Here is a 13,974-nt window from a genome sequence, read left to right on the forward strand (position 1 = left end):
AGCTTGAGAACACGACACTCAGTGGGGCCAGACACAAGAAGACAAACCGTGATGCTCTCCAGCTCCGTGCGGTGATGAGGACAGTCAACTCCACATACAGATCCGGAGAGGGCTGGGGACTGGGAGGGGGACGGCAAGGCGTTCCATGGGAGCAGAGTTTGGGTTCAGAAGACCCAAGGGACCGTGGGGACGACAGCACAACAGTGTCAGTGTGCTCACTGCCCCCCACCCTCAAGCAGACGTGGTCAAGATGCTAAATTTTATGTTGTGTCTGACAGAATTTTCTTAAAAAGAAACAGTTTCAGGATCCCTAGGTGGCTCAGCGGTTTGGCACCAGCCTTCCACCCAGGGCGTGATCCTGGAGTCATGGGATCAAGTCCCACATCAGGCTCCCTGCATGGAGCCTGCTTCTCCCTCTGCCTGTGTCTCTACCTCTCTCTCTGGGTCTCTCATGAATAAATAAATTAAAATCTTTAAAAAAAAAAAAAGGAAGAAACAATTTCTGTAAATATTACTGACTGCTGCTCCACAGCAGCCAAGTAACCCCTGAAGGATGGCTATTTCCTCAGCATTACCCACATCTCCCACAGGCCACGCTGGGCCGTACCCCCAGGTCAGCCTGAACTGTGCCCGAGGCCTGCCCTCCGGGTCCTGGCGCTGCCACAGTTAACGCGCTAACGGTGGCACAGTCACCTGGAAAACCAAATCTTCACACACTCGGCACGCTCGGGCAGAAGTCTGATCCCTGGGGGAGCTGGGGTGTGGGTGAGATCAGACAGCAGACGCTAGGAGAAAGAACGTCTGAGGAGACAGTGCCTCGAAATGGGGGCTGGGGGATGCAGAGCCTGCTACAGCCGGGCACCCCGCTCAGAGCAAAGGAGACACTGGGGGAAATGTCACAGCGCGTGACAAGAACACAACATCTCATGAACAGTTCTAACAAATTCAATTTTTATAAAGCAAACATGACGGAATGACGGAAGAGCAAAGATAATCCATGACGAAGGGACCTACAGCTGCATGCACAGCATCACGCACGGCCTCGTCAGGGACGCCAGCCTGGGGACCCACCGCCGAAGGGCTGCCCCGAGCCAGCGCCCACCAGGGCGGCGGGGTGGCGGGGATGGGGCAGGAGGCCCCCAGAGCCCTGGGACCGCCAGCGCCAACACAGAGCGGGTGGGCTGCATGCAGAGGGAGACAGGCAGCGGAGGCCCCGGCAAAGGTGTGAGGCCAGAGGCAGCTGGGTCTCAAGAAGAGACAGAGGCACAGAAGGTCTGGGAAGACCCGGAGGGGCTGAGGGGAAGGCAGCCAGCGGAGCGGGCGAGCCCCGGAGGCAGCTGAGGAGGCTGCCGAGTGGGGCCCGAGGGCAGGGCAGCCAGTGGAAGTCCTTGGACTCTCACTAATTCTCAGTGGAAAGGGAAGTCGCTGGAAGGTTTTAAAGCTAGGAATCATTTTTGTTTTCAAAAGAACTTTTACCACATGCAAATTAAAACAACTGAAAAAAGGAATTCTTAACAGTTAGCATTCTTAACAGTCTCGGATAAGTGGGCACTCGTAATGGCTTGTAACAGTGTGGGAACAACTTTTCCGGAGAACGGCTTTTGAAAATGCATCGAAAGTCCTTTTTTTGGTCATGTGAGTAAACTTTCACCACAGGCTCTAATTATCCCATGCAAACACGAATATTTGAAAACATGAAGAGTGTATACAAGATGACTCTACAAAGACGACCATGGCTGACCGTGCTGTGCTGCACGGGAGTCCGCCCAAAAAAGCACAAAGACTGTGATACCAATGATTAGTCTCGGTCACACGTGTCTGACCACTGCACTGTCGCTGACAGCAGTGACCACAAGGAGAGGAGCGGCGGCCCCTGCCCTTGCTGCCGCACTAGCCCCCAGGGCTCACTTATTCCAGGGACCGCTGACACCAGCACATAACACCCCCACAACAAGGGACTCATCATTTTAGACGCTCAGGCAAAGGGTCCTCTCATCTGTGAAGTAGGAGGCCGAAAACAGAGTCAGTAGGTTTCCTCAGAAAAATTCCCTTTTTCTAATTCTGCGCATAAATTCATTTCTTTTAAAAGTCAACTACAAAATGAATATTTATACAAAATGCAATTAAAATTCAAAACGCCACTTAAATGTATTATAATATAGTATACAAAATGAGATTTTTAGTCTTCTTCATTAAGTTCTTTCTGCGATTGTGTTGCATTTTAGCAAAAGTCACAATCTTATCAAGTTTAATGCTAGAAAAATAGTAAAAAGCATCTGAAAGAAAATGAACATAAGCAACATCATGTTTAGTAACCTCCACTTCAGAGATGGAGCCTTTGAACTGGCAAGCAATTTATTCCATTTCCAAAGCAATTTTCCTATTGTATTGAAAATTTTACCTCAGTATTTAAAAACAATAAGATGATGAATAATGGATTTTTTCAGAGACAGGATAAGCAGAAAATCTTAAGTGTCTTTGTTGCCTAGTGTCATACACACTTAATTGGTTTGTCACTCAAGAAAAATCAACGTTTCCAGCAATTAAGTATAATTCTGGAAACATATTTTTAAAACGAATAAAAACAATGTGAACAAAGACGACAGAACAGATGATACCAAACCCAAGAGTACTGCCACGCTAAGAAATGGAGACAGCTCTCTTGCTGCTGCCAAAGGTTTAGAAAAATTAGGAACTTTCAACAAAACACTCAAGTACTAGAAGGTGCATAATTTACGGGTATCTAAGTAAAAGTAAAAGTAAAAGTAAAAGTAGGTCAATACAATAACTAGCTTAAACTCACATTAAGTATCTAACAGCCTTATTGTTTCCATTTTGATGAGGAACATTTCTGAGAAGGCAACTGATATAGTAAAGGGAGAAACCATTTAAAATATGCCTACAGCTTAAACTTTAAGAAAAATAAATACTGCCTCCTTTTGCCTGCATGTTAGTAAAGTAGAAAAACAAAGCAACAAAGTGCTATAAAGACATGTGTGTTTCCTTCATCAAATACTGCTTCCAAGTTCAAGTGTGTCACTGATGAGTCATTAATAAGCAGCAGAACCGGGGATCCCTGGGTGGCTCAGTGGTTTAGCGCCTGCCTTCAGCCCAGGACATGATCCTGGAGTCCCGGGATCGAGTCCCACATTGGGCTCCTTGCATGCAGTTGGTTTCTCCCTCTGCCTGTGTCTCTGCCTCTCTCTCCCTCTCCCTCTCTCTCTCTCTCCCTCTCTCTCTCTCTCCCCCCTGCCTCTCATGAATAAAAAGAATCTTAAAAAAAAAAAAGCAGAACTGTATAACTACTGGGAAATTGGGACTCTTCCTTTCCTACAGCAGCAGAGGAGATAAACAGCAGAATAGTTAAAAAAAAAAAAAAAAAAGAAAGAAAAGAAAAGAAAAAAAGAAGAAAAAAAAAAAAAGTAAAGGAACAGTGCCTGAAAAGCATGCCTTGACCTTAGCAATAAAAACAAGAAGGGCCAGAACCAGTCAGCCCCTCACGCCCAGAGATGCCCCCACACAAACCATGTACACAGTAACCTCGGAGCCGCTGACTCCTCTTCCAAGATATTCTGTCAGAAACCTCAGTACCAATTTCCTGACATAAGAAATTACACCAATACTACACATAAATTGAAATGAACTTCTAAGTGAGAATTAATGGTACAAGATCTAATATTATATAAATGCCAATCCAGAAATTTGAAGATAAGTGGGCCAATCAGCTCAGGACACATACTCCATCCAGTTCCCTAAAACCGTGATGTTCACAATCACCAAATCTATCTTCATCCTAATACTGTCAGTTGTAGAAAATGAAGTAAAACATTTCTATTCTGGCAGGTTTAAAGAATTTCACAAACTTAACTACAGATCCTTAAAAACATATCTCTGATTCCAAGGAATCCTGGGCCTGGGCACTTTGATAAATGCCATCTTAAGAATCATTCCGTACCTGGAAAAACCTTTTCAGTTGTGAATCATCACAGAAAAGAAGTTTCATCTTTATGACCAGTAAGGTATTTTTTAGATCATCATCACAGTTGTAAAATTTTTAAGACTCAGGGAAAATTGTATATAGATACTTAGAATGAGAAAACCAGCATTAAAAAAATTTGTTTTGCCTCTATCAAGAAACACACTAATATTTTAGAGATAATCAGACAATAGCCATCTGTTCTCAGCATGAATCTCTTTTCAAACACTAAAGTTTAACTATTATAATACTGCAAATGGCTCTAGGCAGGGCCAAAAGCCATACTGCAATGAGAAGCAAAGATAAGGGACTAACAGACATGGATAAATGGATAAACAAAATATGTCCAGGTTCATTCATTCTTCCTTCAACTGTGAAGATAATTTGAATGACATAGGTACCATTTAAAAGTCAGAAATGAAAAATATCAAATTAACAAATATCTTACTTTTACTCAACTATACACAATGCAAGAAGAAAAGCAATGCCTCACATTAGTTTATAGAAAGGATTTTAACAAGTAATTACATTCTTACCAAACTGTTAAATACTATGTGTGGGACACAGTATTTCACTCACCTAATAACTTCTAAAATAAATAAGTAAATAAAATCACCAACCTCCCCCATTGCAAAAATACAAGAACATCCTCATGTATTAACCTCACTCACATCGTATCTAATTCAGCCCATTGAAATTTTCATAATACATACCCAATGATGAAAAATTTTATACAAGTTGTAACAATTTACAATCACCATATTTTAAGTATACTGTGTACCAAACTGGTATGATTATAATGAAATAAAAATAATTTCACCCCAAGGAAAACCTGAGAATCTTTAAAATACATTACTACAATTCATTATACGTTATTAGCACAAAATGACATTTTTATATGGTCAAGGAAAAAGCCTTTTAAAGCTCACAAAGCAGGGCAGCCCGGGTGGTGGCTCAGCGGTTTAGCACCGCCTTCAGGCCAGGGTGCGATCTTGGAGATCCAGGATTGAGTCCCACAGTCAGGCTCCCTGCATGGAGCCTGCTTCTCCCTCTGCCTGTGTCTCTGCCTCTGTGTGTGTGTGTGTCTCATGAATAAATAAATAAAATCTTAAAAATAAATAAATAAAGCTCACAAAGCAAGAAAAGCCCGTATCAAAGCTGTTTTTCTAACAACTAATTAGCTTTCAAATAGTCAATGTGAAGGAAAAAGACCTCGTAACATAAACTTTTGTCCTTGGAAATACAAGACTATATTTGCATTGTTTATATTTAATCTATTTTTTAGCTGCATTCTAATGTATAACATACATTTCCCAAAACAGAAATACTAGAAAAGCCTAATTTTGATATAAAACCTTACAGTTCTGAACTCTGAAATTAAAGAGATCTGTTAAAAGTCAAAAAAAAGTCAAAAAAACAGTTAGCTTTATCAAGTACATCTGACTGCAATAAGAACACTAATGGAGATGAGGTGGAGGTGGTAATAACAGGGCGCCAGGTCTCTTTCAGAGGTGAAGAAAACCCTCCAACCCTGACTGTGGTGATGGCTGCACTTTCCTGTGAATACGGTAAAACATTGAATTTTACACTCTAAATGGGAGACCTGTATGGTATGTGAATTGTATCCAAAGAGTTGTCACTGAATGAAAAAATAAGAGTAACTTTAAAATAAAATGAGGAAAGACAAAAACAGAACAAAGGTAAATGACTCCTTCCTGCCAGTTCCACAGCAACACTGACTGGATGCCCCACCCCCGCCAACAAAGCTATAATCCTGGAGAGGACACAGGGAAAGGTGAAGAGGAGGCAGACTAGGAAGGACCTCGGACTCCAGAGGTCACACAACAGTGAATTCCCAACGTGCTCCTTCTGCCTCATTTACCCCAAATTATGTACTAGAGAATCAGCAGCCAGAAAAAAAATCAAGGGCACAAACCAAAGAGAGCCCCAAGAACAGTCTGTCCCTCCTGCCCATCCCCACCACTGTCACAGGAACCCAGAGGTAAAGGGTCTCAAGGCCATACAGCAGGCAGCCACGGACTGCAATAAACAGGCATTCCTCCATTTCCAGACAAGGGGACATTAGCAGAGCTCCAGGGGCACCACAGACCCCATCTCTGCCCTGTGGTAAAGGGGCACCCTCTTCTCCCAGGGGTCAAAAGGAACCTGGCTTTCACCCCATCTGGCAGTAACAAGGCAGCGTCACTTCATCCCAACTCCCTGGTCCCCAGTCCCAGTGGTGTCAGAGGAGGCCTGATAAAACAGAAGATTTGAACTAAGTCTAGAGCCTCATAGCATAATACTCAAAATGTCCAGGATACAATCAAAAAGTACTCATTATACCACAAGCCAAGAAATATCTCCTTCTGAAGGAAAGATAATCAACAGATGCCAACATCAAAGAGATGCATATGTTGAAATGTGATAAAGATTCTAAAACATTCATCATAAAAATGTGTCAATGGGCAATTACAAACACACTTGAAGCAAATGAAAACAAAAAACCAGCTATTTCAGCAAAGAAAGCTAATACAAAGAAGAATCAAATGGAAATTCTACAACTAAAAAATACATTAGCAGAGATTTGGAAACTTAATGGATAGGGTTCGGAGGCAGAAGAAACAAAGGAAAAGTCAATGAACTTGAAGGGTGAACAAAAGAAACCATCCAATCTGGACAGAAAATGGACTTAAAACAAATGAGCAGAAACTCAGGACCGTAAGAGACACACGAAAAGATCTCAGAAGGTGCCTCCAGGGACAGTATTAGAAAAGATGAAAGTGGATAGGGCTTGAAAATTATTTAGACAAATAATGGCTGAAAACTTCTAACTAGATGAAAGATATAAACTTGCAGATTCAATATGCTATGTGAACCCTAAACAGTATAAACCCAAAGAAATCTATGCCAAGACCCATACTGAGAACTAAAGACAAGAGAAAAGCTTGGAAGTAATGAAAAATGACATCATAGCCAAAGGAAAAAAGAAAACATTCAAAGAACATCAGATTTCTCATCAGAAATCATGGAGGCCAGAAAGAAGGAATATAACATTTTCCAAGTGCTAAAATAGAAAAAGAACTGTCAACCTCAAATTGTATGTCTGGTGAAATTACCCTTCAGGAATGAAGGAAAAACAAGACCTCCTAAGATGAAAGAAAACTAAGAAAATTTATTTTCAGCAGACCTACACTAAAAGAAAAGCAAGGAATTCTTAGAACAGAAATAATACAGTAAGAAATTCAGGAACTTCTGGAAATAAGAGAACAACAGAAATAGGGAAAACATGGATCAATACAACAGGCATTTCTTCTCCTTTTCAGTTTTCTAGGTTATGTTTGAGAGAGACCAAAATTATAACACCGTCTGATCTATAGCTCTAGTCAGATGTAAGAGAAATATTTACATACTTTTACATATGCAAATTTATACATAACTTCACAAGAGAAATACTTCATCAGTAGGGATCAGTACATGTAAAGAGATAAGGACTCCTCACTTTATTAACGCTTATAAAATATCAACACCAGAATACTGTGATGAGTCACATACATATAATGTAACACCTGGAACTGCCACTAAATAAGAGATACAAAGAGATACAGTGGAAAAACACCACTGTTAAATCAAAATGGAATTCTAAAAAATGTTCAGGTAACCCAGAGAAAAACAGGAAAAAGAAAACAAAGAAACAAAAAACATGGCAATCAAAACAAAAATGGCAGATATAAGCTCTAACTTATCAATCATTATACCAAACCTAAATGTTCTAAACATATAATCATAAGACAGAGATTGGCAGAGTAGATAAAAAACATAAGCCAACTATAAGCTGACTATAAGAAACTCACCTCAAATATAAGTAGGCTGAAAGTAAAAGGATGGAAAATTATATGCCAGGCAAACATTAATCAAAAGAAAGCCTGAGTGGCTATATAAGTGTCAGAAAAAGCCAAGCCCAGAGCAAAAATATTATTAGAGACAGACGGAAATTATTTAATAATAAAAGTGTCAGCCTATCAAAACAGAATAATCCCAAACACGTCTGCACCAAATGACAGACTGGCAAAACATGTGAAGTAAAAACTGATAAAACTAAAAGGAAAAATAGACAAATGCACAATTGAAGTTAGAGACTTCTAACAACCAAACCACTCTCAACAACCTAGAGAACAACCACACCATAAACTAGCAAGAATAACTAAAAGGGGGCAGCCCTGGTGGCGCAGCAGTTTGGCGCCACCTGCGGCCCAGGGTATGATCCTGGAGACCCGGGATATGGATCCGGTCCCATGTCGGGCTCTCTGCATGGAGCCTGCTTCTCCCTCTGCCTGTGTCTCTGCCTCTCTCTCTGTATGTCTTTCATAAATAAATAAATAAATAAATAACCTTAAAAAAAAAAAAAAAACAGTATCTAGTCAACGTTCCAGAATATTTCATCCAACGAAAACACAATACACTTTCTTTTGGGCCCTAGAATTCTTACCAATAAAGACCATACTCTTGGTCACAAAACTAATCACCAAAATGAAAATAAATGAAATAACACGAAGCATGCTCTTTAACCATAAAGAAATCATACTAGAAGTTGGTAACAGAAAAGTAGCAGTAAATTTTCTATACATGCTCCTAAATAATCCATGGAACAAAAAGCAAGTCTCAAAGTAAAACAAAATGCAAAAATCTGTGGGACACAGATAAATCAGTGTCAAGAGGGAAATTTACACCACAAACCACGCTTTTTAACCACGCTGATGTTAAAAAGAGGAAAAGTCTCCAATCAATCAATAGTCTAAACTCCTACCCTAAGAAACAAGAATTGAAAGACAAAAATAAATCTAAAGCAAACAAAAAGGAGGAAAAAATAAAGCACAGAAATTAATAAACTTGAAAACAGAAAACTACAGGGAAAAAATGTAAAATAAAAGATGACTTTAAAATACCAAACTGATCAACAAAGAGTGAAGGCACAAACCACCAATATCTAAATGAAACGTCAAAAAGATAGTAAGAGAATACTACAAACAACTCTACACACATAAATATGGCAACTTTCCTGAAAAGGATCAATTCCTCAAGAGCACAATCATAACTCATACAATATGAAATAGCTCATTTGAAGAGCCTAGTTAACTATGAAAGAAACTGAGTTTGTAAATTGAAACAGCAAAAAAAGAAATCTCTAGGTCCAGATGGTTTCACTGGAAAATTCTACCAAACACTTAAAGAAGTTAACACCAACTCTATTCACTGTCTTCCAGAAAGCAGGAGACAAGGGAACTCTTCCCATGTCATCTCATGAGGCCAGGTATTGTGGTAAAAGCTGACAGTCACTGTCATTCTTTTCATGGAAAGTAAGTATTTACAGTCAAGTGCAATCTGTGCTGAGGGGAACAGGGATCTTTAGGAGCCAAACAGCATCTAATTCTGTCCTGGCTGGCACTGAGATCATGGAAAGCTTCAAAAGAAAAGTAATTTTAGGCACACCTGGATGGCTCAGTAGGTTAAGCATCTGCCTTCAGCTCAGGTCATGATCCCAGGTCCTAGAATCGAGCACCATGTCAGGCTCTGCATTTCCCTCTGCCTCTGCTGTTCCCCCTGCTTGTTCTCTCTCTTTCTCTCTCTCCCTCTAATAAATAAACATCATTAAAAAGAAAGAAAAGAAAAAAAGTAATTTTAGGTGTTGACAAAGTCAGGAATATAACCACTGAAATATGGACATTTTAACTACCAGAAGAAACAGCTAGAAGAATCCAAAATAAGTGCCTCTGGGGTCAGAGGCTGGGGTAAGAAGGAAGGAATAAGCAGAGTACAGAGCCACAGTATCTTCTTGTAAGCCTTTTACCATATGTTACTATGATAAAATACGATCAAACTTCACAGAATAATGTTAAAGCACATTCCAGGCAAGAACAATCTCTCCCTGCTCCTCTTACCTAAGTCCAACTATAAACTTCGGAAATAAAGGAAGAGCCAAGAAAAGGAGAGCTCTGGAAGGTGGTAAGAAGGCAGCAGGTAAGAGGCAGAGGGTTGGGCTGGCCAACAGGCACGTGCAGAGCAGGTACAACCAGGACCTATGACTGAAGAAACGACACAGTGGCAGGACATCCTACATGCCCTCACCCTACAGAAGGAAGGAGATAGGCCTGGCATTCCCAACCTAGCAGGAAAGGGCAGCCCAGAAAGATCATTCCTCCCCTGGAAGGAGCGAGAGTCCACCACTACCAGCAAGAGAGATCAACAAATGCCGTGGGAAATGGTATCCTTCCCCACAGACCTAAAGTCTCCCCTGTCCCATCAGGGCACACTGGTGCATCTGGGCGACACCAGTTTGAGGAACCCTGCCACAACAAGAGGTTAGAGCCTCAGAAAGCCCTTGTGTCCCCATGGGCCTGAGATGCCCCTCTCTCACGAGGAGGGCAGCCAGGCAGCACCAACAAGTACAATCCTACTTCAGAAGCAGCCAGTCCAGGAATACACTTCTATTTAGGGCCTGAACTCCCCTCTTCTGCCACCAGACACCAGAGCAGAAGGGGCACCAGCAAGAGGGACTGGACCACAGTGGTGCTGAGACTCCTGCCCTAGCCAGACACACACAACAGCCAGCAGGCACAACCTGCGGAGCAGGTACAACCACAACACTGCCCATCAACAGGCCTTTTCATCACACAGACTAACCACTCCTTCTCATACCAAGAGGCACTGGGCCTGAGGAAATCCCCCCCCCCCCTTCCTCTCAGCAGTATAAGCGAATACAAGTACGTCCCAGCATACACATAAACCAAGCAAACCAAAACTCTGAGCACAAAGTTAAACTGTCACTGGAATCACAGCCCACACATGTAGGCCAGGATCTATAGGCTAAATCTAAACAGGGTGATCACCTGCTAAAGTAAAAGATATAAACAGAACCCACATTCTCCAACCAGAATAGACAAAATGTCCAGGATAAAACAAAAAAAATCACCCAGTCATACCAAGAACCAGAAGAGTAACAGTGTGAGTTAGAAAAGAAGATCAAAAGACACCAAAACTTGGGACACCTGGGTGGCCCAGTGGCTGAACGTCTGTCTGCCTTTGGCTCAGAACGTAACCCCGGGGTCCTGGGATCGAGTCCCACATCAGGTTCCCCGCAGAGAGCCTGCTTCTCCCTCTGCCTATGTCTCTGCCTCTCTCTCTGTCTCTCATGAATAAATAAATAAAATCTTAAAACACACACACACACAATTTAGATTAACTCAGATCTGGGAATTATGTGACAATCACTTTAAGCAGCAAACATAAAAATGCTTCAACAACCAATTACAAACTCTCTTAAAACAGAAAAAGTATAAAACTGACAAATAAACTAGTGAAAATAAAACACTACTGCATGGGATCAACAGAAGAGTGAAGATGACAAAGGGCAGAATTAGGGAATTTGAGAATAAATCAATGCAATTCACACAATCTTCATACCAACAAAAGAAACTAGGGGGTAAAAGCCTAAAAGGGTCATGTAACACTAGCAAAAGACCCAACATTTCTATCATCCCAGTACCAGCAGGAGAAATAGAAGACAGTGAAGACCAGAGTACTTGAAGAAACTCCCTAACTTTGGTGAAACAAAACCCAACAGGTGAAAAAAGCTTACTAAATACCAACTAAGATAAACTGAAAGAAATCCACACCAAGATACATCACCATCAAACTTGCAAAAATGAGAGACAAAGACCTGAAAGCAGTCAGAGAAAAAGGCACATTACCCACAGGGGCACAGCAACTCCAGCAGCAGTGAGCTTCTCATCAGAAATCATGAAGGCTAGATGGACGTGTAACAAGTTTTCAAGGCTAACAAGAGAACTGTCAACCAGGAATTCTAGAGCCAATAAATCCATCATCCTTCAGGAAGGAAGAAATAAAAACATTCTAAGAAGAAATTTCAAGACTGGTGACAGGAAGCACTTCAAATAGAAAGGAATGGAGAAAAACGAGAATCCTGGAGTACTAGGAAGGAAGAACACCAGAAAGAGTAAAAACATGGGTACATACAATGGACTAATCTATAATCATGAGCCTTATAAACCATATTTGATGATTCAAACAAGAAGTGTAATACCATCTGATATTCAAGACACGCCATTCAAAGCGTAGGGGGAGAAGATGGGTAAAGGCCCAAAATGCAAATAATGTTTACACACTCTAGGGCACAGCCTAAAATCCTAATCCCAACATCCCCTGGTAATAAATCACATAGGTATACTGGAGCACATACTACAACTATACAACAATCTGCACTCAAAAATACTGTAGCAATATCCAAAAAGAAAAGTTGAAATTATCTAAAGGAATGCAAGAGAAACAGAAGAGGAATGAGAATCCGAAAAAAACAGTAAATAAATAAATAATAAAATAGCACCTACACTCTAACGTTGCAATAATTAACCTAAATGTAAAGAGTTGAAATGCACCAGTGCAGAGACTGACAGAGTGCATAATGGAAAACCAGGATCGGATCCAACAGAGAAACTCACTGCAAATTCAGCTTAGATGGGTTGAAAGAGAACATCAAGTACACGTTAATCCACAATAAAGCAGATTTCAGAGCAAAGAAAATGACCAGAGGCAAAGAAGAACGTTCTGTAATATGAGACAATCCACCAGAAGACATAAGGATGCATAATGTGTCCGTACCAAATGACAGAACCTCAAAATACCTGGAGCAAAAACTGAGATGCAAAACGTGACGGAAACCTGCTGTGAAATAAGTAGCTTATTTCCAATAACGATCTAGAATCAAGCACTCAGAGAATCACTAACACAATTACTAAATAGGTAACACCAGGGAGAGAAAGAGAAACGCTAATAACAGGCACCTTGCTAGGTTCTCCTGTAACCCTTCACCCCCCTGCAGGAGAAAAACACTACCCCCCCCCCCCATCTTACATCCAGGAAACGGGGTTTCAGTTTAGAAAGCAAATGAGCCGAGATTCAATTGAGCTCTACAACACGACAATACAGACTTTCGGACTCTATGTTTCAGTTTCTCAAACAGCCCAGAACAACATTACTCTAAAACTCAAATCCTGAAGCAACTGGCTATCGAAAAACGTAGTTTTTCCTCTTAGGTGGTAAAAGTTAACTGCTTCCTGACCTGGGCTCAGGCGGCGGTCTCAGGATGAGAGCAGGCGGGGAGGTGGAGCCCCCACGGGGTCCTCGCTGTGCGGGGTCCCTGAAGACTCCCCCCCCCCAGCCCCCCATCTCATTCAAGTAAGTCAATCTTCTTAAAAAGTTGATTGCTTCTACGATTCCTCAGGAATAGAGTCTCGATTAATCGTAGAAGACAGTATTTCCCCTTTTCATAACTTTTTCTAGCGACCACCGTCCATAAAACGCAGTATTCTCCTTCCTGGGCGAGAAAGACGCTGAACGTGCGCTGAAACCAAGCCGAGGGCGAGGCTTCCACCGCCCGTCTCACGCGAACGACCGCGCCCGGCACCAGCCGACAACTTAACCTTCTACAGTTCCGTTTCCCGTTGCTAGAAGCAAAAACCTTGGTCAACAAAAAACACTTGGTGAACACACGATGAAGTGAAAGTGTCCTTGGCGAACACGCTCGCGGTTCCCGTGCCCTTCCACGGGTGGCAGGCGCTCCCGCACGGGTCACAGCCGTGGCCGCCCCACGCCGTCCGCAGCGGCGCACCGCGCGCTCCCGTCCCACAGCGCGTCCCCGTGCGTCGGACGGCCCGGCCGGGGCCCAGCCCGACCGGACACAGCTGGGGGCCGCCCCGCCGGGCCCCGACACGCCGTCGCGGAGCCCGTCCCGCGGCGGGGACGCTCTCCCAGAGCCCGGGCGCACCGCGGTCGGAAGCTTTGTGCGCGCGGACACACCCGCTGGCCGGGGACCCGGGGGTCCGGGGGTCCGGGGGTCCGGGGGTCCGGGCACCGCCCCCGCCCCCGCCCCCGCCCCGGCCACGGCCCCCCCCCCTCCCCCCTCCCCGGCAGGGCCCCCACCGGCA

The 13,974-nt window shown here is 42.7% G+C and overlaps 1 protein-coding gene across 4 annotated transcripts in view; it reads right to left on the reverse strand.

Moving 5' to 3' along the window:
• LOC129514446 (probable phospholipid-transporting ATPase IIB) overlaps nt 1-13,974 on the reverse strand; it is a 242,290-nt gene that overhangs the window by 228,101 nt on the left and 215 nt on the right. Inside the window, exon 1 of one of the 4 annotated variants that reach the window (XM_055333017.1) lies at nt 13,110-13,466. The exons of the other annotated variants lie outside the window; for them this stretch is intronic. Within the exon in view, the coding sequence (XP_055188992.1) occupies nt 13,110-13,216 (107 nt within the window). The 5' untranslated portion in view covers nt 13,217-13,466. Of the gene's footprint in view, nt 1-13,109; nt 13,467-13,974 lie in introns of those variants that run through there. 4 annotated transcript variants of the gene reach the window in all.

Source organism: Nyctereutes procyonoides, unplaced genomic scaffold (genome assembly GCF_905146905.1).
Source record: "Nyctereutes procyonoides isolate TBG_1078 unplaced genomic scaffold, NYPRO_anot_genome, whole genome shotgun sequence".
Lineage (NCBI taxonomy): Eukaryota > Metazoa > Chordata > Mammalia > Carnivora > Canidae > Nyctereutes > Nyctereutes procyonoides.